We start from the raw sequence: 25,468 nt of genomic DNA on the forward strand, positions 1-25,468 counted from the left end.
CTTTTTGGATTGGGGTGTAAATGGTAATTAACTCTTAAGTTTGGTAGAACGAGTTTGAGTTTGACCAGTTGGTGCGTGGCACTCGTAAATGGGCTGGGCTCAATGCTTTGTCGTCTCAGATTTATGGGCTACCCACTAAAAAGGTTGAACAAATAAATAAATAAATAAAAAGTGTTTCCATTTTGTTATTTTTGCCTAAAACCTATGTTTCCATGCGATAGATGAGATAAGTTAAAATTAAAGTTAAAAATTAAATAAAATATATTTTTTTAATATTATTTTTATTTTAAAATTTTAAAAAATTAAATTTTTTATTTTATTTTATATAAAAATTTAAAAAAATTATAATAATTATATGAAATAAATTGTAAAAACAAACGAGGCGAAAAAGGACAAGCCGTCTCCATCACTGGCAATACATGAGCCTTGTGCATGTCGATCTTATCTATTTGCGGCAAAATCACCAAAACTAACCACTGTAGTGCTCCATCAACTGCAGCTCCACATCCCATCAATTCAATTACAAATAAATCATATTTTTTGGCAGTTCCCTCCTTGGCTTTCTTTGTCAAGGAATATTTTAGTTTTTAGTTTTAGAAAATTTCTGTTCTAAAATCATGATTTTGTTCAGAACCTCCTCGCCCTTTCTTCCATTATTGATTTAAATTAAGGTATTTATGATTGAAAAACACATTTGTGCTGCAAATCATCCATTTTTAATCTAAATTTAGCCATGAAGCTGAGATAGGAATAAGTCAAAATCTCTCAGACCCTGGATAAGGATGGCATGGCTTGGTAAAGACAAGGATTTAATTTATTGCATTGTGATCCATCATCACAGCACAACTTCTTTGCTCCACTTTTATATATATATAAATCAACATCAATTTATAAGTTTAGTTTTGTAGACTAAACATTTCTCTAATACAATAATTGAAATGACGCGTAACCATTAGTTTCAAATACTCATAATTTGACACGACCCGAATATGACCCGTGAACGCAAATTGCCACCTCTACTACAAGAGCAAACTTACAAACTAATGTGAATCAATTTGAAACGTCAGATCTATTTTATTATAAAATATCTTTACAACCTGACGTACCATATCAATCCACATCAATGTGTAAATTTACTTTTAAATGATTTCTTTGCAAACCAAACATCTCTCTAATACAATAAGTGAAATGACCGCGTAACGACTATGGATAATCTAACACAAATAGTCAATGAAGGAATGAGATGTGCTTCACAATATGCAGCCTAGGGAATGCTCTCTCCTTTGTTTAACAAGTGAACACAGAGGAGTATAGGTTCTCTCAAACATCAATTTCTGTAAAGTTACAATGTGTATTAGAAGTTAGACTGACTATATGGCTTAGAGGTGGATTCTTGCTCGAGCCACTTGCGAGATTGTTCCCATAGTTGGGTTTCAATACCTAGCTTCCTGAGCTCCAGAAGGCCACGCTCAACTGTGCATGTATCATAGATTAATCAAATTCCAGATTCATAATCTATAGGAAAGACTAATAAAAAACATCATATTAGGGGACCAAGACATAAATGGGACTCCTTCCAAATCTCACAAAAAGCCTGACAATTTTCAGATTGGAGGAGTTATGTGGGGAAAGAATCTGAAGTTCAGTCCAAAGATTGTAATATTTAAGGTACCAAAAGAAAAGTAACATTGTTGAACAACCCTGTGAACAAGAGAGTGAAAGAGAATACCATCAACTGCATCGTGTGAAGTAAGTGATGAGTTTGTGTTATGGTTGATCCAGAATTGCAAACGCTCATCTGCTATGTCTGTTTCCAGCCCATGGTTTTTTGCTCTTCTCCAGAAATATTTAAGCCAAGCCTACAAGAACATGACAGTGATCCAAGAAGCCATTCAACTTCAAAAGAAAATTGTGGTTAGGAGCTCTTTGAATTATATGCAAGACCTCCTCCTAATCATGCCCATCAAGTTATTCCTTAACCAAACTTCAAAAGATAAATGGAGATCCCTGATATATGCCAATTGATTTAACCACCCTTCTAAATCATTTTATTCTGGTCGTAAGTTCCCAATATAGGGATACAACATAAACATATAAAGGCAAAACTTTTTTCTCTTCCACTCAGGAAAATTGATCCCTAACAATAACTTCGTTTCTCCGACCATAAAGAAAAATTGACAAATAGGGTTGAAAAAGCAAAGTCCTTCACACATTCTCAGGGTCACACTAAATATCTAAAATGGGTTAGTATAATCATTTTAAAGGGCGGGTTATAAGTAATTTTGAACAGTTATCAGGGGAAAAAGAATAATAAGAAGGTTTTGTGTCAGTAACACAATCACCATTACCACCCATTATAGCAAAATCCAAATAAGATAATCTAATCCAGCCAATAGGAAAAAACATGCACCATACCGATCCTTCCCCCACTTTTGATATTTCCTTTTTCATGCACATTTCTAATTTTCTGCAACTACATAGCCCTCCAACTTGCACCATTTTTAGAGCATTCAAGATAATGCCGTGTACATAGAGGGAGGAAAGAAACGGTCAAATTTGACAGGTAAAATTTAAACCTTACGTACAATGCTCTAATTTTTCTAGTTATCCTACTTTCTCGCTATTAGTTAGTTAGCCCTTCCCTGCTACCAAACATGCAACCTGACATTTCAAAACTCCCATGAATGAATTGTAGAAACAAGAAAAGAGTTCAAAGCAGTGATAAAAAAAAAAAAAAAAGAAGCACTGAAGGTACTTTGTTGATAATCTAACGAAGAAACTCTGTATGAGAACCAAGATACATAAAGACGATACAGTGAACAAACTCATTGCATTTTTCAATCCAAATAATAATTTTGAACCATAAAGGTGTTGCCATACCTGCTTAAAAAGCACCTCTTCGCATTCCTCTGGGCTCAATTCTGGGAGAAAATACAGTTATTTTAGATGATACTTGTAACATCTTTATATAAACAAAGAGATGAAAAATCCAACACCGACATTGTATGAGCAGTAAGGTTCATGTAGACAAGGTTACAAGTGACAACCATAATCATAGGAGATCAGAAACTCTGCTACTACAAATACGTGTACTAATATGGGGAAAAAATAAGTGCCACACATTGTTTTAACTAAGAAAAGAAACGAACCTTGTAAATAGACTTGAAACAAAAAAACAAGTAAATGACAAAATAATGTATATTCACACAATGAGCTTATTTAAATTGTATGGGTCTTCAATCAGCATGAACAAAAACACGGCCAATTTAGATTAATCCAATAGGTGGTGAATTTTAAATAAGAAGTACAAGGCTTTCTATGTATGCACAATTGAGACATTAAGCACCTTTCTATCTGGTGAATGCAATGTGCAAAATGAAGCATTTATCTGATCATGAAGTCCCCAATCTCAATCTTTTTGCATAAAATCAGTTTATATATTCTCGATCTTGCAAAAGCTTTAACTAAAATTAAAAGAGTGGAGTGATATAAACTTACCAAATGCTTCAAACTGTCCTTCAGATGCTAGCTTTACCTCTTCTACACCCAAATCAAGAGGTAGGAAAGAAACTTGTTAGACAACCAGAAGTCACTTTTTATGATATTTAAAGACAAGCAGAGCGATCAGTGTGATTAAGCGAGCAATCATGCTTTTCTGGGTTCTGGCCTATACAGATCAGGTTGTTTTGTTTGGAGGGCCATTGGTGGGATCCTGTTTTCTTTGTCTGTTAAGCCTTACATCTATGGTTTTTTATTTAGTAAACAAAAAAATCATTTATGTAACATCATGGGAATAGTCAGTGCTAGAAGTCAGTCCGCCAAACAGCTACCCAGTCTCTGTCAAATTTTCCTTGTTCTCACACAATATTCCTTAAGTTTCTAGTGAAGTCCACATACCATAGACAATCACATGAGATTCATAAAGACATCAGTCGTGGAACAAGAAGAAAATACAACCTAAATGATTGCTTCTTATAAAAGTCATTTGCTTGCATAGACAACCAGCAGTTGGATTATGTAGTTCAAAATCTAACTGACCCTTTTACTGATGGGATGCAAACCGTTCGTTGTCCAAAATACACGGAATGTGTACTGGAGAAGATCTCCTTTAGAAGAATTTGAAAATGCAATGAACATGAAAAACAACAGTTTCTTTGAACATAATCGATTATCCTATTATTTTCTGGCCAAAAGGAGAGAAAAAAAGGGATAATTATAAAGCAATAATTAGTTCACACCTGAGACCCCATATCTCAGTGAACTCGGTCGCCGATTTTGAGCCATTGCAAGAGCCACTGCTTCCTCCACCTTTCAAATAATACATTAAAAAAATCTGGTTATAAGAAACTGTTTTAAATATAAATATAAGAAACAATCAACGAATCTGACACAAATGGTAGTTAAAAAAATGGCAGTTCTTTTTTGCCTAAATTGGCTTACAGATAAACTGATGAGAAAAAAACCCAAAGTTAAATTTTCATCAATTCGCTAAAACGAAAAGTCCCAACATTTGGATCCTTAGGCAAACTCCTTAGAGATATCTGCACTAATTGCATGCAAATTTAAACTTAAAAAGAATCTATTACAGATTGAAGGTCCAATTGTTTACTATTAGTTACTAAACAATCTCTAAAACGTTAGAACTTAAATTTTTGTCATGACTAGAGAGCTAGTATAAGGTGTTTCAAAAGAATCACAAGCAACTTAATAAGTGACACATTATATAGCAACGTTCAGATATTGATTGGATAAGGCATTTATCTTGTCTAATAAAAAGAGAGAATAATGTTAACAGTAGAAAGAATAAATTTAATTTGCCACTTTGGGAGCGTGACTCACTTTTTTGAGTGAAACATGCAACTGTTTTAAAGTGTCAAGTAAGAAGGCAGAAAGCTAGAGGCAAAAGAGGCAGTGTATGAAACTTAGCTGTCCATTATTAGGACATACATATCTTTCTTTGGGTACTCCCCATCAAGCAGTACAGAAAGCAGATTCATGGAAACTGCAGATTTTCACGTGCACTTATCGGTTGTGAAGACTTTCAGGAGAAGACAGATGATATTCACAAACATGCCAAACTATGAAGAGCAAGGATATGACCAGAAACCTTTAGTGAAGCCAGTTCCCGAAGACCTTTCTCAACTACAAGCATGTTCTCAATATTCCCATCTCCAGAAAGTTCATTCAAATCACATGGAACTTTCTCTCTTTCCTCTAAATCATCATTTGCTGATTAGCATGGAGATCAAATAAAGACAATGAGTCAAACTAAGGTATAATGAATGTGTACAACAAATAAAAAAGCAATGGAGAAAATCCATTATAATCAAAACATGCAGAAAAAAATGAAAGACAAATGAGAAGGCATTTGAAAAACTTCTTACGGATCTCCTCCTTGGCTTTCTGTCCAGCAGCTAATACAACATCCACAGGCAGAGAGACTAAAGACGACCAGTACTCATATCTTGCTCCAGCAATCTCTGCGTGAATACCTGCCAACAGTTACAAGTGCCCAACAGTCACCAAAGAAGTTTTCATGCTAAATGTGCTCAAATTCATTAATACATTAGAAGGCATAACAGTAACTTCATGAATTAATTCTCTCTATTTAAACATTTTCCCCATAATATCACATCAATAGGAAAGCTACCATTCGAGTAGGACCCAAAGCATCTAACCACAAAATGAAGTTTCACCAATATAACTTCACAAGTGAAGAGAACATAGACTGCATTTTTAACCTTTGTAAGGGCTGCAGGGTCACACCGAGTAACTGTTAAAGAACATGGTTTGTTGATTTGTACAGTATATTAGACTAGAGGAGCTATCAACCTAACTTCTCATGACTTAAATGCATTCTACCCACTTTCTAAGGGCTCGTTTGGTTCCTTGACTTTACTTAGCTCAGCTGAGTTCGGTTCAGGTTTATACCTCTTCTAATATCCAAACACTCAACTCTCAAATCACTAAACTCATCTCAACTCAACACCTCTTTACACATGAGACCCACAACCTTTTTCAACTTCCCATAAATACATCTAAACCCATCTGAACATCCAAACACATCTGAACTCATCTTAGGCGGACCCCACAAAACTCACTACTATTCATAGGGAATTCAACTCAGCTCAGCATCTAAACGCAGCCTAAATGATCTATTGTGGATATCTAGATCTTCACTTTGGTCAGTGGCAAGCAAGTATTGCTATTAGTTTAAGCTTTGGGGGCATTTACTGAAGCAACTTCTAGAAGGCTTAAATTCCAAAGATATGTTTACTTAACTTTTTTGAGCAATTTTAAACTTGAGAAATTTTAGACAGGGATATGTACATCTCACAATTCTAGGATAAAATTGAACAGAGAATATCGAAACTTAGTGCCCTTAAGCTTACAAGTGTAGTCAACTTAAGCAACTTAGCGAAGCCATAATCTCAATTTATTGGGATCTGTGATTGATACTCATCAACTAAATCGGGTGGGTTTGTTCCTTTCCAACATTCTATTTTATACAAATACTATCTGTTTTGTCCTCATTCATAAATCCTTTTCCACTACCGTTATTTAAAGGTACTTTTGGCAAATGAGATAAGATGAGAAATTCTCAAAACTTCTCACAATTTCCTTCCCAAACATCACTCAAATACAAAATACTTTTCAATTTTAAATTTTCAACTTTTTCATCTAATCATTCATCTAATCATTACAACTTTTACAACCTTCAAAATAAAACACAAAAATCAATACAAATTTTTCAAATTTCAAAACAAAAATAATATTAAACCATTTCTCTCACCTTTCCCAAAAATAATATTAAACCATTTCTCTCCCATTCCCAACTTTTTCTCTCTCATTTCCCAAAACCTAATAAATCATTTTAACTAAAACAATTTCATTATTATTCACAAACAATTTCACTACTATTCACATAGTTCTGAGACACTCCAAGTGTCCAAACAAGCCCTTAGACCTCCCTCATGCAACCGAACATGGAAATAATCTTTCTGTAAGATCAAATGCATCACGCCATGAATTTGGAATGACCAAACAACTAAGTAAAATATATGTTCCTTGGCCCTTGCTCGGAAAAGAAAGGGGTGGGATGTTAGAGTAAGTCATATGTTCAAGTTTTGCTCAGAATATAAAAAATTGCAAACTATATGTATACCTAATGCAAAAAGGTTGCCATTTAGACAAAGATTAAACATGGAAAATTTGAAGTTATGTAGAACTTTACCATGTCGAACACATAAATTCCAATAATGAGCAAGCCAACACCTCTTCAGAACAACTTCTTCCTATAAAAGAAACCACAAATCACGTTCTAACTCGTGGAGTTTTAAGGAAACCAATATTGCAAATATAAGGTAAGAATTGAAAATAGACCATCTCTTCCTGAGTCAATATCATTCTCTGAGTCATAACTTGAAGTGATTTTAGCTCACATTCAGCTTCGTGCAGCTGCTCCAAAGCAGATGTTGCCTCATCCCTTGCATTCTGAGTCAAAGTTCAAGGGAAAGTGTAAACTTAAATACACAGGACATTGCTATTCCCCAGTAAATAATGATAGGTATAAAATAAAAGAAAGAACCAAACATACAAGCTAGAAGTTCGGGATACCTCAGCTTCTGTCCGGAGGGCAACAGTCTCAGTACCAACAACATGAGTTTGTGCAGCAACTCTCAGGGCAGCCTGCAATGAAAACTGTGGTCATATACCATCTCATTGACAAACTGAATGATGTTAGACTTCAAAACAGAGAGAAAAGAGATTGCTGTCTACAACATGGCAATCAATTAAACAAACAAGCATCAACCATGTGATATAGCAAAAATGAGACAAAATCCTTGGAAATAGTATACAATATGATATAGAGTATTTGTACGTCATGTTCTGTCCATTTTAAAACTTAAAAAAAAAAATAGTTCAATTACTAGGATACACTCATACACCATATCAAAATCTTGTTTGTGCCCAAGTTCCGAGGGTCTGTTCTGTTCTTTATTGATCAGATTTCTTCTGTAATGTATCCTAATAATTGATATGGTTCTAAGGATTTTACTAGTAGTGTCAACTTGTTCTTCATAATCTATCAAGCATGTTGTGGACTTTTGCACAACTAGATTTTTTAATTAATTAAATATGTATACAAATAGCACGGTGCATGACACATACTGTAAGGAGGGATTCTCAACTTGTTGATGTTTTGGCTTTCAATTATATCTTTTAAGATTTATATAACAGCTGTAAGTGAAATTGTGAAGATCATTTTATTATATCTATGGTTGTTCAATCAAAAATTTTGAAGCACATCGTTAAGACTTGTAATAACACTATTTTCCTGTCTTTTTCCCCAAACAAAAAAATAATAATTAAATATGTTAACAACCAAAAGTGATATAATTCAAAAAGTGATATAATTCAGCAACTCCCAGATAAAGCAGCTTATGAATGGTGAGGTTGGTATACCTTTGAAAAGAAAGCTTGAGCCATCACAGAAAGGACAGAAAATACTTCTTCACAAAAAGAGTGTGGTATACTGGTGAAAATAAAGCGTTCATTTGAGAAGTAAAGAGTGCTCCATATTTATATGAACAGGCTGCCTGTTGTGTTGTGTGTAAAGAGTCTAATAGCATAAACTAAAGAATATGTGTGCCATGGGTCCATGTCTGGATTCAGTATCCCAAATGAATTAAGATGTGCAGAATATATGCATAGTGATTTGGTAGCATAAAATGCATACAAGAACATTTAAGTGCCCAATACTCTATATTTTAAGTAAATGAATTGTCAGAAATTATATGATTAATATACGCTTGCAGAATTTTGTGTGGTGTAGAGATAACAATGGTCTTAGCACCACAAACCTCCCTTTGCTGCAGGGCTGCCTCCTTTCTGAGGAGTAAAAAACATAGAGAATTAGTATAAAGAAAACATAGCAAAATTCACAACTAAAAATGAGCCTTGAGCTTGCCTGCTTAAAAGGCGGGCTTCTAAAGTTACACCTTCTCCAAGAGTAGCAATCTAAAGAAAAGCATATAAACAATTAAAGGGAAAATAGATCCCATTGAGACTAGAATTGCATAACTATAAGCAAATTGAACACACAAACATGCAACATAAGACTTGGAAGGATAATAATTAGGAATCATAATATTAAGTACATCTAAAATTCATACAGAAATTAGTCATCCATTAAGTACAAGAATAAATAACTTCTTATAGACATGAATAACATATGAACACCATGTTTCTATGTGCTTTCAAGATATATAGTTTCAAAAAAGCACTTACTAAAATAGGGCCAAATCTATTTAAGGATTAAGCTATGCCCATCATAGGTCTATTTCTCTGTATTCATGTATATAGACTAGTGCATCATCTATGCCCATGCAGTTGTCTCTTATTTATTCAGATAATTACAACAAATGGGTGGATGCAACAAAAGTGAAAATAATGCAGCAATCCAAAACACTTGCTCACTTAAATACCACAAAGAAAAAAAATGACATTTTGTTACTTATACACATCCTCTAATTGGTTGTCCCACTCACTACAAACAATGAGAAATGTTATTCCAAAGCATTTTATCATCATTCCCTAATGTGCCAGCAAACAATTGGAAAACTATGTTACTTTTCACTTATCTAAAAACAAATTTGATGCTGTATCAGGAGATGATGAAAGGATGATGGTTAAAAGGCTTGTAAATATTACTTTTCATAACCAATTACCTGTTTCTCAAGTTGCCGAGCTCTCACCTCTGCTTCCTCAAGCCTCTCCTCTGCAAGTCGCAGCTGAAGAAGCACATTTTTTTGGCACATATCAGAATATGTGACCAAAATAAATCTATGATACATGATCTATATCAGACCATGGGGACACTATAATTCTCTGCCCAAAATAACATCTTTTGCTGAATGAATGCTGCTGCAACAGCAATATTCACATGACAAGTGCTCAGTTTGATCATAAAGATAATTTGGAGATTACTATTGCAGCATTCCCCAAACAAACATTAACCAAGAGCCAAAGAGAATTGGTTTGATGTGAACGAGTAAAATATGATTCTCCTTAAAATAAAGCATTGTTACTAAAGCTAGAGTAAAACATATTTACAATACAAGCAAAAACGAAGTGCAAAATGATGTTGGCATCACCTTTTCGAGTAAACTTCCATTTTCTTCCTGTAGCATATCAACCTGCAATGGAATTGATACCTCATTAATAGATTTTCAATAAAGATACAAAATTTTCGCAATGTATCCCAATTGCAAAGGCTAATTGCAAAATGAAGTGCATTAAGCAACTTTCAGGCATTACAATTCAAGTCGATAAATAACCATTGACCTTAAAAGCACAGATGATATCATCTTAAAAGGCAGCCATACCTCATCTTGTAGAGCAGAAGAACTCTGATTAGAGGTTTCTTTTAGGTTCATACTGCCCAAATCCATTGACAGCCTGCTCATTGTCCAAAACTACAAAGGATTAGTTATCAAGTAGCAAATGTTTAAAGGAAATTTGGAATCCAAATTGATAGAAGAAGTATTCTTTTATATATATATATATATATAAGTATAAACTAAGTATAAAAATAGAAGACGTATTTTGAAACACCCTTGTGACAGCATGTAGGAACTGATGTTTTACAAAAGTAGTGCTGTACACTTCATAACACTAGTCATGTACATACACATTTACTAACAGAATGACAGCCAAGCTCTTCAAACTCAGGCACCAAACAAGCTTAATGAGGGCATGGATTCCTCACTTCTGTTGTGAAATTGTCCAGCAAATATTATTCCTCATAGAATTTGGTCTGGTCTTTTCGAGCTTCAAAGGCCAGGTTAATGGGGGAAAACCACATTGAATATACAAATTGGAAACAAACACGAAATATCTTAGATTCAACTATTAACCCCACGAAGGAGAAAGATGAAGAAGATGATGATATGATTCTTAGAGCTTCAAGATACCTTTTGCCTCTCCTATTATCAATAGGAGACTCTGATGGAATCGCGAAAGTGGCAGGCCTTAGTGATATTGGTACACTAGATGGTACCAAGGGAACTGTCTTGACTCCTAATAGAGGACGAGCAGCTGATGTAGAATGAGCAGATGGAGGCTGTTCAATGGAATTGGTAGGCTGAGAAGATCGGCCAGTTATTGTAGAGCGAATGGGTAGAGGTTTTTCCAGAGAGTTAGTGGATTGATATGGCCGGCTATCTGATGTTGAACGAGCTGAGGATGTTTGTTCGACGGAGTTGATAGATAGAGAAGATCGGCCAACTGATGGAGAGCGTGCAGATGGAGGTTGTTCTTGAACTGAACGAACTGTCTAATAAAAGCAACATTGAAGTATCAAATATAAATAAGATAAGTACTATCAACATTGAAAGTTGAACAATTTTTTCTTGCTTTCCCAAATGCAATCATAAAAAAATATAAAAAATAAAATCAGCCACATTTATTAACATGCCAAGTGCCATATTCCTCGCCATTTAAAAAAAAAAAAACATACAGGATCATAAATAAGAATGGTTAAACATGATATAAGTAGTTTACAAGTTCCTCAAAATGTCCTGATCTGAAAAAACATTATGCATCACGACTCATTTTGATATTCTGACCAACATGTTAAGTTTTCCACATTGTGTATTCTAGTCCGACCAGAATATTTTCCTGTTAGTTTATGATGATGCAATGCACTTTAGGGAGGAATACAAAAGGTCAAATGATGAAAAGGAAAAAAGGAACAAGCTTGATCAGCTGCATGTTGATATTCTGACCAACATGTTAAGTTTTCCACATTGTGTATTCTAGTCTGACCAGAATATTTTCCTGTTAGTTTATGATGATGCAATGCACTTTAGGAAGGAATACAAAAGGTCAAATGATGAAAAGGAAAAAAGGAACAAGCTTGATCAGCTGCATACACCACAACTACTCATCAGGACAATATCATTAACAATTTCTTACATAATATTAGCAGTAGAGATAGTTTCAACATGTTACAATAGTACAAAGTACAAGTTAAAACAGAAATATCAACATGCTTCTAGACTTCAAGGAAACTGATTGTTTGAATCCCTACAAACCTTCTTTCATAAATATAATGCATTCTTTTATAATCACATTGTGGCTATTCAAAATTCTAATAATTATTTCCAACGTACTATCAAGTACCATTTTGTGATTCCATAAGCGCTATCTTGAAAATTGCATAGCAATAATTAGTACTTGCCATTCCATGAACATAGTAAAATAGTTCATGAATATCATTAACTATGCAAAGATAGAATCCTAATACTCTTAACCACAAAAAAAACCATGTTTCTTTTTGGAAAATTACTCGACAAACACAATGTTAGACATAGTTATTAGGCCAATTACCATTGGAGAGATAGACCGCACTGACCGTCCACCTGCAAGCCCTATGCTCCCAACGCCACCCACTGTCGTGCTATAATCATCAAAAAGATCATCCTCCTCATCACCCTCATCGGCTTGTTGATGTGCCATCACCTGCGCAAGCCTCTGTGCTGCAGCTTTCTGCTTCTTCAAGTTTGCCCCCGTGAGGGACCCTGACCGTGCATGGCGGTTCCTTGGCGACATCATTGGCGATGATGGTGCCCCCGGCGTCCCCGTCCCCGTCCCCGTTGCGCTCTTCTGTCTAATATACACCGGTCTCATTCGGTCCATCGCTACTGCCTGAAAAAAAAATTAAAAAGAAAAAAAAAAAAGATTCTGATGAAAAACAAATGCATTACCTGACATATATAGACATCAAGAAAAACAACCTTTTTGAAACAAACCTAATGTAATTATTGCGGCTTCAGGGGATAAGGTGAATGAGTTGATCTTCTGATTTGGGGTTGCTTAGAGTGCAAGTAAACATAATTTGATCATTATCTTTTGCCCAAAGGCCCCAAACCCAACATCGTTGATACGGTATATATAAAAAGAAAAAAACAACACTGGTGCAAATGAATTAGAACAATCACAACAGATCTTTCATGCAAAAATGGCTGAAAATCCACTACTTTGAAAGGGAAAAAAAAAAAAAAAACGATGTGAAAGATTTCCAAATCTTTCTTACATTTTTAGGATTTTGGAATTTCGGTGTAGAATGTTGGAAAAGGATGGGATCCGAACGTTAAGGCAAGGAGGTGAAAGTGGAGGTTTTGGCGTATGTAATGCCACGTTTGGTTTGAAAGAGTAACGGTCAATTTGGACAAAGATTTTCTTTCTTCTGGTACATGTTTTGTTAAGTGCAAACCTCCAATAACTTTCACCTATGTTTTTTTTATCGTTATCAAATCGAATTTCTATTGGATTTTTTTTTTCCTTTTTTTTTTTTTTTTAAGATTTGCTTGCATAACTCGTGGATTAACAAATGCATTATAACTTAAAAAAAAATTAAAATACTTATCATTTTTAGTTTAGCTGATATGAAAAACTTTCACATCAATGATATATTAGGTGTATGAAAAATAAAATTTATGAATAAATCTTCTTTTTACATTTTGAAAATGATATTTACAATCTTAAAATGTGAGAATTCTTTATATTTAAAAACAAAAATTAAATCTGTGATCTATATGAAAAAATTATTTTTTTAATAGGAATCCCTTTTTTTTTTTTTAAGTAGATGTGGCAAAATATTGATCTTATATTGGATTTTGAGTATAATAAATAGTAATTTTATATATAATCGTAAAGTGTGTAAACACTGCATAATTTTTTTGAAAATAAGTGGAGTTTACTGTTAAAAAATTAATTTTTTTCATATGAGTCATATATTTTATTCATTTTTTTCAAAACGATTACGCGACAGTTACATAATTTATGATTGTAAATATCTTTTCACATAATAAAATAGTATCAAGTGAGAGTTTATGATGGTCATGGCCATCAATTGTGGTAAATTACTTTGTCATGCTTTCATTTGATTAAACTCTTAAATTGCTAGATAGAGTGGTGTAGCTTCTCTTTGGCATGGATAGCAGGATAACTTTTTTTTGGGAATTTTGACAGCCATTTTTATGTTTTATATTCTAAGTAAATAATTTTGAGATGTAAAATCTTAAACACACTACAAATTTTATTGCAAAAAATAAAAAACCTTACATAAGTTGACAACTCGAATTATTAATGTGTCCACTAGTTTTTAAGTCTTTTACATCGATGCTTAAGGTTGTATTTTGATGTTAAAGTGAGTTGAGATGATAAAATATTGTTAGAATATTATTTTTTAATATTATTATTATTTTGGGATTTAAAAAAGTTGAATTGTTTATTATATTTTGTATTGAAATTTAAAAAAGTTATAATGATGAGTTGAGATGAGTTGAAATAAGTTTGGTAACCAAACTCACCCTAAATTACCTGTACTCTTGTCATTGCGTTCAAGATTTTGGACGTGGAACATTTAGGTTACGTTTGATTGTTTAGATCACTTGAGTTTAATTGTAAATAGTAATATTTTATAGATTCTAGTGAAATAAGTTTAATTTTTTTAGATTGATATGAATTTAATTTTTTAAGTTAAAATATATGTAATAAGTTGATATGAATTTAACGAAGTTAAAAAAGTAATGAGTCTCATCAATGATTGATTTGAGATTAGTTGAGTTTGATTCAATAACCAAACACAACCTATAAGAGGTTTGGATACATAAAACTTTTTAACTCATCTCATCTAATAATTATAATTTTTTAAAATTTTTATATAAAATATAATAAATAATTTAATTTTTTTTAAATTTTAAAATAATAATATTATTAAAAAATAATATTTTAATAATATTTTATTCTAATAAAATATTACCCTTGCACGAGTCTCTGCATTCCAACGAGGTATTTCTCTTTCTACTGAACCTCGTCTTAGGGCTGTCCAAATTCGTATCCTCCCCAATCAAATTAGGGTTTCGTTTTTCCTTTTCTCCCAGAATGCGAGCAGTCCAGGAATCGCTCTCACTCTCTTCGTTCTCAAACTCGACCACGTCGCCGACATCTCCCTCTTCGGGTCCAAAGTTCTACGACTGGCTCTTCGAGTGCCACGGCTTCTGGCACAATGTGGCACTCATGCTCGCTTCCCTTCTCTTCATCCTGTACCTGTCCTTTCAAGCCAGGAAGAGCTTCTCCAAGCTATCGCATGGACGGTCTTACGTTATAATTGCGTACTATGCGTGCCTGTGGCTTGTTAGCTTGCTCAATCTGATTTGGTGCTCTTTTCAGGTTTCGGGTTTTGGAATTATGTATAGATTAATGGATTTTGCTTGTCGTTTCATTTTGGGCTCTTCAATTTATTGCCTTTTTTGTCTGGTAGCCGAGTTTAAAAGCTTATTTTATTGGTTTCTATTGGTTTCTTCGTATTTTTGATTTAGTTACTAGCTGTGAACTTGTGGTCATTTCTGGTTGGTTCTTGAACCTATACTATGCGTTCTGGGTTTGAAAAGCTTATTTGTGCTGGTTTATGTATGGATTTCATTATTTACAGTTAGCTATTGGTGGCTGTATTTGGGATAATTTTGTTCGGTTTACAGTACTTGTGTTCGGTATGCTCTATCTGGGCTAGTTATTAGGTGATACGAATATATCTGAGGGCTAAAATAAACTGCTGGAGAATCGGAAATTGGCTTCATTTAATAGCAACTAACTTAGTTTTACCCGTAAATTTTCACTTTTATCATAGATCATGACTGGTGGATGGAGGAAATTATGTGGGAAACAGAGCTTAGGGTTTCATGATTCATCTGATTGCTGCTCATAAAAAAGGGGGGGGGGGGGTTTCATCTGATTGCAGGGTGGTTGATATTGCAAATGCTATTGGCAACTGTTTTTGGCTGCTGATTGTGCACTTCGAAGCATGCAAGGATGGTTTGGGGTACATGTAATGTTGATAAAAGCTTATTCTACATTTCCGTGTTTGCCTTTGGTGGTGCAATTAGTGAAAGAAATCGAAAGTCGTTCAGAATGCATGTAGGAAGAAATAATGTTAAACTTGAAGATCCTATTTACATTTGAAAATAAGTTCAGTTTAGAAGATAAATATAAAAGGGGAAAATGATTGTAGTTAAGGTCCACTTGTCTTCCATGGTCAATTGGCCAATGGTGTTGATGCCCTTGAATCTTGATTATTTCTAAACCCCTTGTTTTATAATTCAATTCTGGTTCCAACGTGTGTAGACTTTGATCTACCCACATATTCTTATCTTGTAAGCATGCACTAATAGTATCCTCCTTATAATATGTGAGGTGAGATTTTGTTGTGTTTGTTAATCACCGTCCAATTTTCCTAATCTGATTTTTAGTGTGCAATGAAGTGACTTTCCAACAATCAAAATGTGTATAAGTTCTATCTCGCATCTTTGGAACTGCTACTAAATTCTGTTGGTTTCATCCGGATACCTCCTTGCTTGACATTTCCTGTTGTTTTGGTTAAGAACTCTATTCTCTTTGTTGACACAGGCTTGGGAGTGCACTCCAGGAAAAGAACTAGCATGGAATGTCTTATCTTTATTTACAACGTCAGGAATGCTATTTTTAGAAGTAAGCTTGGTGGCCTTTTTATTCCAAGGAAATCACGTGAGTGGGTTAGAAGCTTTGACACGGACATTTGTTGTCTCGGGTCTTATAGTTGGCTTGGATTTACTTCTAAAGGTAATTCTTTGCTTTTTTCATGAATAAGATCCCTTTACTTGTAAGAACCGACAGATTTTCCAGTGATGATAATGATATAAAACATTTTATGGGCAACAAAGCATAATTTCCTTTCCTCTTATAGCTGTGTTAACAGAAATTCTGCATTTCTAGTTCTCAGCTTGTAGATTCATGGACAAACAAACTTCCATGTCATTTCTAAATTCTAAGCCATAATATAGAAGCTTTTGCATGTGATATTGAACGACTTGCTAATGCTAGTATTGAAGTTTTGCCAAGCCCAATCTTGGACCAAAAGAAAATTTCTCTCTCCATACACTTCTTCTCCTCTAGTTTTTGCTAGAAGTCCGTGATGGTGATTATTCCTAGTGGAGATTAGCGTGCTGTGGTTTTTACGTTATAGTTTTTTCCTTTGGTATAACCTCTAGTGAAGCCTTTGTTTTTAGCACGAATGCACGAGGTGGTGATAGAATCCAAGTTATTTTTGTTAATTAAGGAAGGTGGTCTGTTGCGTATAACATAGAGAGGATGGAAGGAGGAACATTTGGTGCTGTTGGTCCAACTGCAGTGTAGTGGCTTGGAAAAGTGTTAGAGGAGAGCTTGCGAGGCGGGAAGGAGGAGGTGTATTTGGCAACCAGAGATGGATACTGTAGCTTCACTGCACAACGCTGCTCGAATAGTCGAGGCCGTCACTTAACGGAGTCCTAGTACAATCAGGGGGGAGGAGAAGTCTTTTGTGCATTCCAGAAGGGGAGAGAGGGTGGGGATGGAGGAAAATGAGAGATGTGATGTCGGAGTTAGGCCAGGAGAGGAAGAAAAGGGGTGGCATGCCTGTTAGAGTTCAGCCGTGCGAGGGGAAGGGTGAGACGAGGGTGTTTCCTCGGTCCTATAGGGAGGCGCTTTCTCCGACGGTGCTAGGCCATGCTCAGAAGGAGGTTGAAGTCGGCGAGGGGTACACTAACAAAGGCGACTGGTGGTGTGCAAATCTTTACTATTCGTCAAGCCACTCCAATGGCAGGAAGACTGTCGTGAGTCAGGAGGCTTGGGACGTTTGTAGGTTGTTGTTGGAGATGCAGGGACAACTGAGGAAATTGCAAAAGGATATGGCTGAATTGAAGTCCTATGTCGGGCTATTTAAGGAAGGAGAAAGACGAGGGGGAAAGGTAGGGGGAAAAAGGAAAGGGGAAGTTGGCTGGGCTTGGGCCCAGTAAACTTCGGTTTGAAAAGGAAATTACAAGGAATGGGCAAAAGGTTGGACCGGCTTGGAGGAAAGTGGGTGTCTCAGCCCAGGGCCCAAAACCAAGAAGGCAGTCCGTCCGAGGGTGGACCTGGGCCTAGATCATCCTAGCCCAGGGCCTTTCTGCGCAACATAGATCTAGCCAAAGCAAGCTCGTCTAGTGGCGAGTGGCCTTCTGCGACTGTGCCATGTCACTTGGCGATAGAGGAGGCACCGGCGCTGGGGGCAAAGACAACGCCGACGGAGGTGGCGGAGACCTTCAATGACATCCTGCCTGCACTGGGAGATTAGAACGCGATGGTGGAGTTCGGGAAGGGCTTTCTGACGTTGAGGGGTGCTTGTTCTCCATCGAGGGGTGGCTAGAATCTGCCAATGAGGTGCGACGACGAGGGTTTGTCTCTGACAAACGAGTCTACTCACCCCTTTGTGGACTTTGAGCTGGACGTCAAGGATGGGGAGGGTTCTGAGGTATTATGCATTCAGTGGAAGATGAATTATTTCTTCTTGAGGTCTCTGGGTAGATTGGGTTGGAAGAGATTATGCTGGGAGAGGAGATGCAGACTGCACAGATGGATAGTAGGATGGGCAATCCTACTCCACTGAATTTCTTCTTTCCAGCTCAAGCATCAGAGTGGGTTTTCCATAAGGTGGAAGAGATTCAAAAAGTGGTGGGGATTGAGTGTGAAGGGTATGAAGAGCAGTTCATGACTCTACTTACAGCTATTGAAGTGGGGCACCAACAAAAAAGGAAAGGGGAATCAAAGAAGTTGAGGGAGCTTAAAAGATTGACATGGTCTATGAACTCGGAGGGTAGTTCCAGCAGGGGAAGGCTGAAAAGGAAGGGGCTAGCATTTTCCCAATGAAACCCAAAATTGTGTCGTGGAATGTTCGCGGGGCTCAATGAGGCAAACAAGCGCCTTCGGATTAGGCACTTGCTTCGTGAGTGGATGGCGGACATCGTGTGTTTATAGGGGATAAAGTTGAAAACGATTGATAGGAAAATAATACGCAGTTTGTGGAGTGGGTCTCACGTGGATTGGGTGTATATCGCCTCTAATGGGGTGTTAGGAGGGGTTGCGATGTGGGATGTGAGGGTGGTGGAGAAAATGGAGAATTTTATTGGGCAGTATATAGTAGGATGCTCGTTTAAAAGTGTGTCCGACAATTTTTTGTGGGCCTTTGCAGGTGTGTATGGGCCTAATCTAGACTCTGACAGAAGATTATTATGGGAAGAATTAGCAGGGGTGCACAGCAGGTGGGACCTCCCTTCGTGTATCGGGGGTGATTTCAATGTTGTTAGATTCCCAAGTGAAAGTTTCGGAAGTAGAAGAGTAAGGCACGCAATGGTGGAGTTCTCAGAGTGCATCTTTGTCTTGAACCTGAGGGATTTGCCACTTGTAGGGGGTTCTGCCACATGGTCAAATAACCAGACTTGGTCCAGGTTGGATCGGTTCCTAATTTCTCCAGAGTGGGAAAGCCATTTTCCGGATGTGTGGCAAAAGCGTTTGGCTCACTTATCTTCTGATCATTGGCCTATATTACTTGATTGTGGAGGTTTAAGGAGTGGCTGACGGTATTTCAAATTTGAGAATATGTGGTTGAAAACAAAAAAGTTTGTGGATAGGGTCAAACAGTGGTGGTCTTCCTACCAATTCCAAGGTGCCCCAAGTTTCAATTTTGCAAAGAAATTGAAAGCTTTAAAAAGAGATTTGAAGTTATGGAATATGCAGTCTCTTGGAAACATAGGGGCAAACAAGAAAATTAAGATGATGGAAATTCAGGAGATAGAGAGGTTGCAAGAGAAGCAACCTCTTGCACAGGAAGAACAAGAGCAGAAGACATCGTTGGTTGTAGATCTTGAAAGGATGATTTTACTAGAAGAAGTGTCTTGGCGTAAAAAATCAAGAGTTTTGTGGTTAAAGGAAGGCAATCAAAGTATGAATTTTTTCCATAGAATTGCAGATTCCCATAAGAGACATAACAAGATAGAGGTGCCGAAAATTGATGGGGTTGAATGTAGAGAAGAACAGGTAATTCACAATCATGTAATTGATTTCTTTGAGAAACTTCTAACTGAGCAGGTGGGATGACGGCCTACACTAGATGGACTTGTCTTTGATAGTATTGGGCCGAGTGATGTGGTTCGGATGGAGAGGGCTTTTGAGGAGGTTGAGGTGTATGATGTAGTGCGGAAAATGGTCAAAGACAATGCACCCGATCCTCATGGGTTCTCTATGGGCTTCTTCCAAGAATGTTGGGATGTGGTTAAAGAAGACTTAATGAAGGTGGTCCAGGAGTTTCTCGGTGGGGAAATTTGAGAAAAGTCTCAATACCACCTTTGTAGCATTAATACCTAAAAAGGTGAGGGCTACAGTGATCACGGAGTTTTGGCCTATTAGCCTAGTGAATGAGGTTTACAAGATTATCTCAAAAGTGCTTGCAAACCGTCTTAGCGAGGTAATAGGGAAGATTATCACTAAACCTCAAAATGCCTTTGTAAAAGGTAGGCAGATTCTTGATGCAGCCCTTATTGCTAATGAATGTCTTGACAGTAGAATGAAGGATGGAACCACAGGATCTTGTGCAAATTAGATATGGAGAAGGCGTATGATTATGTTAATTGGGAATTCCTTCTCTATTTACTTGGGAGATGTGGTTTTGGAGAAAGGTGGAAGACATGGATCTGTTGGTGTATATCTACAGTGAGATTTTTCATGTTGATGAATGGCAGTCCAGGGGGCCTCTTCCAGAGTTCACGGGATTTGAGACAAGGGGATCTATTATCACCTTTACTAATTGTTATGGAGGCGCTACGTAGGATGATTTCGGCTTTGGTGGATAATGGTTTTGTAGATGGCTTCTGGAATCCCGGATAGGGGTATTATTACTATTTCTCATTTGTTGTTTGCAAATGATACGCTTATTTTGTGTGAAGTCAATCAAAATCAGGTGTGAGCATTGAAAGCCTTGCTATTATGTTTTGAAGCAATTTTTGGCTTGAAAGTGAACTTTGACAAATCAGAGATGGTGCCAATTGGGGATGTTCCTAACTTGCGCCAACTGGCTAGAACACTGGTTTGTAAGATTGTTGCGTTGCCCATGACTCATCTGGGACTTTTGTTGGGGATTGCATCGAGGGCGTCCTTCATTTGGGATATGGTGACCGAAAGAATAGAAAGGAGACTGACAGGGTAGAAGAGAATGTATTTGTTGAAAGGAGGTAGGATTATTTTGATCAAGAGTACACTTTCTGATCTACCAACCTATTTCTTGTCTCTTTTCCCTATACCAGTAGCAGGAGTGGCGGCCCGTATCGAGAAGTCACAACAAGATTTCTTGTGAGGAGGAATGGGGGAGGAGTTCAAGTTCCATCTAGTTAAGTGAGAGATGGTGTGTCATTCTATCTCTAATGGTGGCTTGGGTATACGAAATTTGAGGATGTTTAATCGGGCGTTACTTGACAAATAGTTGTAGAGATTTAACAAGGAACCAGACCCTTATGGAAAATGGTAATTGAACATAAATATGGTGGTTTATGGGGGGATGGTGTACTAGAGAAGTTAGAGGGGCTTATGGAGTGGGCCTGTGGAAACACATAAGAAAAGGGTGGGGGGTCTTTAATCGACACTCTAGACGTTAGGTGGGTGTAGGAACCAGGATTAGATTCTGGAGAGATGTTTGGTGTGACAACAGTGCCCTACAAGAGCTATTTCCTTCACTTTTCCAGATTGTAAGTGCCAAAGATATCACAGTGGCGGAAGTTATGGGGATCTAGGGAGGGCAGATTCACTGGAATATTAACTTTAGTAGGGCGGCACGTGATTGGGAAATGAGCAATTTTGTAGATTTTTATAGCCTAATATACTCCATACAACTGAACATGCAGCATGATGATGGTATGTGGTGGATACCTACAAGGAAAGACGTCTTTTCTGTCCGCTCCTTTTATAAGGCTCTAACACAAGAGTCTGATACTTAGTTTCCTTGGAAAAGGCTCTGGAGGCACAAGGCACCCCTAAAGCCTCTTTTTTTGTGTGGATAACTTCATTGGGAAAGATTCTCACCACCGACAACTTGAGGAAAAGAAGGGTAATCATTGCAGATTGGTGTTGCATGTGTAGAAGAGGGGGTGAGTCGTTGGATCATCTTCTTCTACATTGTGAGTTAGCAAAGGAACTCTAGAACGAGGTATTTAGTAGACTAGATCTAGCGTGGGTTATGCCGAAGACCGTGGTGGCAACGATGGCGTGTTGGACAAACATAAGAGGTATGTGGCAAATCAAAACGGTTTGGAAGATGATTCCTATATGCATCATGTGGTGTTTGTGGCAGGAGCGAAACGAGCAGATGTTCGAGGACAAGGAGAGATCGGTGGACGGGCTAAAAGTTTTATTTTTTATAACTCTTTGTACTTGGACTATTGATGTGGACTTTGATGGCATGAACGTACATGATTTCCTTGTTTCTAATGCGCCTACGTAGCTAGGGCATAGGAGTTTTGTAATTGGCATTTTGCTTACTCTTTTGTTAATAAAAGTTGTTTTATTTATCAAAAAAAACAAAAAACAAAATTTCTGAAGTAAAGTTGTTAATGGACACAAATTTGCATTTGATAATGGATCTTCCATTGCTACCACTTTCAGGCAATTTATCTGTTTGGATTTGGGATCCCATTGTTCATTGACAGCAATGATCATACACATCCGACGAAGTGGAACTTGTGGGTTGTTCATAGACTGGTGCTGACTGCGGTTTATGGCTTGATTCTGTTTATGTACCATTCGAAGTGGAGAGAAAGATTACCTGGTAAGTGTTTCTGATGTATTCAAAAGGTTATAAACATCAATTTCATGGGCGTTTAATCTGCCTACTTTATTTATCATTAATTTTTTTAAATGAATTCTTTGCAGCAAGACCTGCATTCTACAATTATATTGTTATCATGTGTGCAATGAATGCTCTCGCTCTGTTTGCTTGTGCCCTCACTGGAAATGGGGCTGGTTTTGGGTTCTGGTAATTTTTAATCGATCTCTTTGAAACTCTCTGTTTAGTGTCATTTTTCCAATAATTTTCTAATTAATTTTCTGAAATAGGTTGTATGGCGCCACGATTGTTTGTTACCATGCCTTCTATCTTCCTCTTCTATATGTAACATTCCTGGCTGACTTTTTCCAGGTCATCATCATCATTCATACTTTGCTTCTTTTTTTTTTTCTAATATTTTTGTCTTCTTTGACCTCAATCTTCCTTTCTTCTTTAATAGTTTTTTTTTTTTTTTTTCATTGTTTTCTTGATGACCACAGGAGGAAGATTTGCATTTGGAAAATGTATATTACTCAGAAATGAAAGATGCTGGCTTCTTTGATGCTGATTGGGAGTGATGTGGTGACTTCTGCATCACAATATGACAAGTCGTCATACTCTGTATATTGAAGTAAATATGTACTAGAACCTGAGAACGTTGAGATGCGGGCGATGTGTTATCTCATAGTTTGTATGGCTTCCTATTTTCTTTGTTTTTCTCTTTGTAATATGCAAGAGAAATGCTGTTTCTCTATTCACACAGCTAATAATTTGAATTGTATCTTCTATATTCTACAGTTACTCTCTGCATTGAATGTGCATTGCATTGATTGATTTTGGACGTAATGGTGCAATTAATGCAAGGAATTAGTAAAATTATAAATTGCTTAAGAATTCTTGATGTGACGATGACATCACGGTGGTTTATTGTTCGAAGAATGAGATGATATGAGAATTTTATGAATAGCAATAAGATAATTTATAAATGTGAATAAGATAGTTTGAGTTGAGTCTTTTTTAAGTTTAAAAAAATGAGAGATAAAAAGTTGAATAAAAAATATTTTAGAGTTAAAATATTTTAATAATATTGTTTTGCAATATTATTTTTATTAACAAATTGAAAAATTTAGAATTATTTTTTTATTTTTTATTTGAAAGTTTGAAAAAGTTGTAATGATTAATTTAAAAATTTTGTATTTGAATTATGTTTGAGAATAAGATGAGATAGGATAAAATGAAATTAGGTAATTTTATGTTTTATCTATCACAATTTATAGGGAGTAATTTATATCTTTACTTTTAGCTATTGTCTTCTATATTGTCGCCTGTTAGAAAATATGCCCATATTTCAATTGAAATGTACTTCTTACCAAAGAATCTGATTTGGTATTAGCTTGGAAGAGGGAGATGTAATGATATAGAAATATTTTTAAATTATTTTATTATTTAAACCAGTTATAAATATGAAAAATAATTTATATATAATATTTTATATAATTATATTTTAAATGAAGAATATTTTTATAAAATATTTTATAAAAATAACATAATTTTATAAAAATATTTTTATTTTATAATATTATTAATTTGTTATTTGTATATCATTATCGAATAAATATTGCTTCTCTGCCACCAAAGTGTGATTTGATTTGGCCTGTCATGTGCCGACAGGGCATTATGCTTGCCTCTGATGGTGTGAACTTGTGGAATTTATCTTGTTTTGAAGTCGGCCTTTAGATAATGCTCCAAATCTTGGGGATGTGTTCGGTGGTTTGCATTTACAGCAACAGGTACCGTTTGGATGTTAAGTTCAGAGTGGGGTTACTGTGCTGCCCGTGATTTTTTTTTTTAATATTTTTAAAAAATAAAAATAATTTTTTTTCATTAATAATAATAAATTGAGATAATAGAATAAATTTTGTGAAATTTATTTAAAATAAAGTTAAATATATTTATAGAAAATTCAAAAAATTTATAAATTTTGTGTATAAAAAATATTGAATTAAAAAAAATTGTGAATTTTATAAGTAAAAAAATTTTGAGTTAAAACGAAGTTAATAATTAATTTAAAAATTAAATATTTAAATATTAAATTTAATTTAAAATTAGAATTTTATTTTTTTGAACAAAATTTAAAATTAGACTGAAGTTTAGGCCTCGTTTGTTTTGGGAAAACTTTTCATCCCATCTCATCTAATCATTACAACTTTTCCAACTTCCAATACAAAATAAAATAAACAATTCAACTTTTTCAAATTCCAAAACAAAAATAATATTAAAAAATATACTCTAACAATATTTTATTCAACTTTTTAACTTTAATCTCATCTCATTTCATTTCCGAAAACAAACGAGGCCTTAGTGTGAGAGTGCAATATCATCTGCTTTGGAACACTTTCATTTCAAGCAATATAATTAAATTAAAAGAAGAAGAAGAAGATGATGATGAAGAAGAAGATGCGTGGATGTGACTGTTGAACCCATTGTGACGTCCTTTCAAATGGGCATAGTGGGTAGTAGGCTTTGATGGAGTCATTGGAGTATATGTTAGTACATATAAAGAAAGAAAAACAAAAAATGGAGTGGATATTAGTGAGTGGGTTGAACTTTTGTCATAATGAGATCTATTTGAAATCTCATTTCTTGTTTGAATTGTTCCTCGTGAAACTTGTGAATTTATTAGAGCAACAGCTCGGTTTAATAAAAAACAAACGTGAGCTACCAGGTGCGGAACTAGAATTTAATATTTATTTTTTACACGTG

General features: G+C 35.7%; 2 protein-coding genes across 3 annotated transcripts; one reads left to right on the forward strand and one right to left on the reverse strand.

The window, feature by feature from the left end:
* Positions 1-1,166: 1,166 nt before the first annotated feature.
* Positions 1,167-13,132, reverse strand: LOC109017917 (coiled-coil domain-containing protein SCD2-like). 2 transcript variants are annotated; one of them, XM_035695718.1, is made up of 18 exons: positions 12,816-13,132; positions 12,394-12,711; positions 10,977-11,338; positions 10,389-10,461; positions 10,158-10,199; positions 9,732-9,794; positions 8,972-9,021; positions 8,865-8,892; positions 7,618-7,689; positions 7,384-7,494; positions 7,235-7,295; positions 5,385-5,492; positions 5,108-5,229; positions 4,239-4,308; positions 3,499-3,537; positions 2,881-2,921; positions 1,730-1,859; positions 1,167-1,473 (listed from the first exon to the last, which is right to left on the reverse strand). In XM_035695718.1, exons 2-18 carry the CDS (start codon positions 12,700-12,702, stop codon positions 1,355-1,357), a joined length of 1,800 nt encoding a protein of 599 aa, XP_035551611.1. In that variant the 5' UTR covers positions 12,703-12,711; positions 12,816-13,132; the 3' UTR covers positions 1,167-1,354. The 2 variants fall into 2 exon arrangements, with proteins under 2 accessions (XP_035551611.1, XP_018855647.2); XM_019000102.2 differs by having other exon boundaries at positions 3,499-3,540.
* Positions 13,133-14,845: 1,713 nt separating this feature from the next.
* LOC109009402 (protein CANDIDATE G-PROTEIN COUPLED RECEPTOR 2-like) lies at positions 14,846-23,546 on the forward strand. The gene is made up of 6 exons (XM_018989862.2): positions 14,846-15,240; positions 16,474-16,665; positions 22,546-22,708; positions 22,813-22,915; positions 22,996-23,077; positions 23,206-23,546. Exons 1-6 carry the CDS (start codon positions 14,953-14,955, stop codon positions 23,281-23,283), a joined length of 906 nt encoding a protein of 301 aa, XP_018845407.2. The 5' UTR covers positions 14,846-14,952; the 3' UTR covers positions 23,284-23,546.
* The last annotated feature ends 1,922 nt before the right edge of the window (positions 23,547-25,468 follow it).

This window comes from Juglans regia, chromosome 11 (assembly GCF_001411555.2).
Source record: "Juglans regia cultivar Chandler chromosome 11, Walnut 2.0, whole genome shotgun sequence".
Taxonomy (NCBI): domain Eukaryota; kingdom Viridiplantae; phylum Streptophyta; class Magnoliopsida; order Fagales; family Juglandaceae; genus Juglans; species Juglans regia.

Coding starts and splice junctions, on each gene's coding strand:
- LOC109017917 (XM_019000102.2), bottom strand. CDS start 12,702: ATGGACCGAATGAGACCGGTGTATATTAGACAGAAGAGCGCAACGGGG. Junction 8,893..8,971: donor GAAGCCCGCCTTTTAAGCAG/GCAAGCTCAAGG, acceptor TTTACTCCTCAG/AAAGGAGGCAGCCCTGCAGC. Junction 3,541..4,238: donor ACTGAGATATGGGGTCTCAG/GTGTGAACTAAT, acceptor ATTTGGGTGTAG/AAGAGGTAAAGCTAGCATCT.
- LOC109009402 (XM_018989862.2), top strand. CDS start 14,953: ATGCGAGCAGTCCAGGAATCGCTCTCACTCTCTTCGTTCTCAAACTCG. Junction 15,241..16,473: donor TGATTTGGTGCTCTTTTCAG/GTTTCGGGTTTT, acceptor TTGTTGACACAG/GCTTGGGAGTGCACTCCAGG. Junction 22,709..22,812: donor GTGGAGAGAAAGATTACCTG/GTAAGTGTTTCT, acceptor AATTCTTTGCAG/CAAGACCTGCATTCTACAAT.